The 1,146-nt window shown below is 52.4% G+C and overlaps 1 protein-coding gene across 1 annotated transcript; it reads left to right on the top strand.

The window, feature by feature from the left end:
* Nucleotides 1-15: 15 nt before the first annotated feature.
* Nucleotides 16-1,025, top strand: LOC110390526 (circumsporozoite protein-like; the record flags this gene model as incomplete). Its single annotated transcript, XM_021381912.1, has 1 exon — nucleotides 16-1,025. A coding segment is annotated over one exon (1,010 nt), but the record flags the coding sequence as incomplete, so codon positions are not given.
* Between the last annotated feature and the right edge of the window lie 121 nt (nucleotides 1,026-1,146).

The following is a 1,146-nucleotide window of genomic DNA, read 5'->3' as shown; positions in this document are numbered from 1 at the left end:
ATGTGAACCCCAAAGTGAACCCCAAGAGGAAGCCCAACGTGAACCCCAATGTGAACCTCAACGCCAACGTGAACCCCAAAATGAAGCCCAACATGAACCCCAACAATGCCAATGTGAACCTCAAAATGAAGCCCAACATGAGCCCCAACAACGCCAACGTGAACCCCAACATGAACCCCAACATGAACCCCAACAATGCCAATGTGAACCCCAAAATGAACCCCAATATGAACCCCAGCAACGCCAATGTGAACCCCAACGTGAACCCCAAAATGAACCCCAACCCCAATGTGAACCCCAACGTGAACCTCAGCGTGAACCCCAACAGTGCCAATGTGAACCCCAACATGAACCCCAATGGGAACCTCAACGCCAACGTGAACCTCAACATGAACCCCAACAATGCCAATGTGAACCCAAAAACGAACCCCAACATGAACCCCAGCAACGCCAGTGTGAACCCCAATGTGAACCCCAAAATGAACCCCAAGAGGAAGCCCAGTGTGAACCCCAAAATGAACCCCAACATGAACCCCAGCAATGCCAATGTGAACCCCAATGTGAACCCCAAAATGAACCCCAAGAGGAAGCCCAACATGAACCCCAACATGAACCCCAATGTGAAGCTCAACACCAATGTGAACCCCAAAATGAAGCCCAACATGAGCCCCAACAACGCCCATGTGAACCCCAACATGAACCCCAACGTGAACCCCAACGTGAACCCCAACGTGAACACCAACACCACCAATGTGAACGCCAACATGAACCCCAACACGAACCCCAACGTGAACCCCAACAGGAACCCCAACATGAACACCAACAACACCAATGTGAACCCCAACATGAACCCCAACGTGAACCCCAACAACGCCAACGTGAACCCCAACATGAAGCCCAACAACGCCAACGTGAACCCCAAAATGAACCCCAACAACGCCAACGTGAACCCCAACGTGAGCCCCAACGTGAACCCAGACTCCGTGGGGAAATCCCATAGAGATGTTGGCTTGGTCAACCCATAGAGAACACCCCACTGCTCCATGGGGATGTCTGCCAGCTCAACCCACTGCGACCCATGGCAATGTTGACCAGGTCAACCCATTGGGACCCATAACTCAATGGGGACGTTGACCAGGTCAACCC

The sequence above is a fragment of the Numida meleagris genome, unplaced genomic scaffold, assembly GCF_002078875.1.
Source record: "Numida meleagris isolate 19003 breed g44 Domestic line unplaced genomic scaffold, NumMel1.0 unplaced_Scaffold1229, whole genome shotgun sequence".
NCBI classification, from domain to species: domain Eukaryota; kingdom Metazoa; phylum Chordata; class Aves; order Galliformes; family Numididae; genus Numida; species Numida meleagris.
Note: the sequence above shows the minus strand (reverse complement) of the source record. Positions and strands in the feature narration are given on the sequence as shown.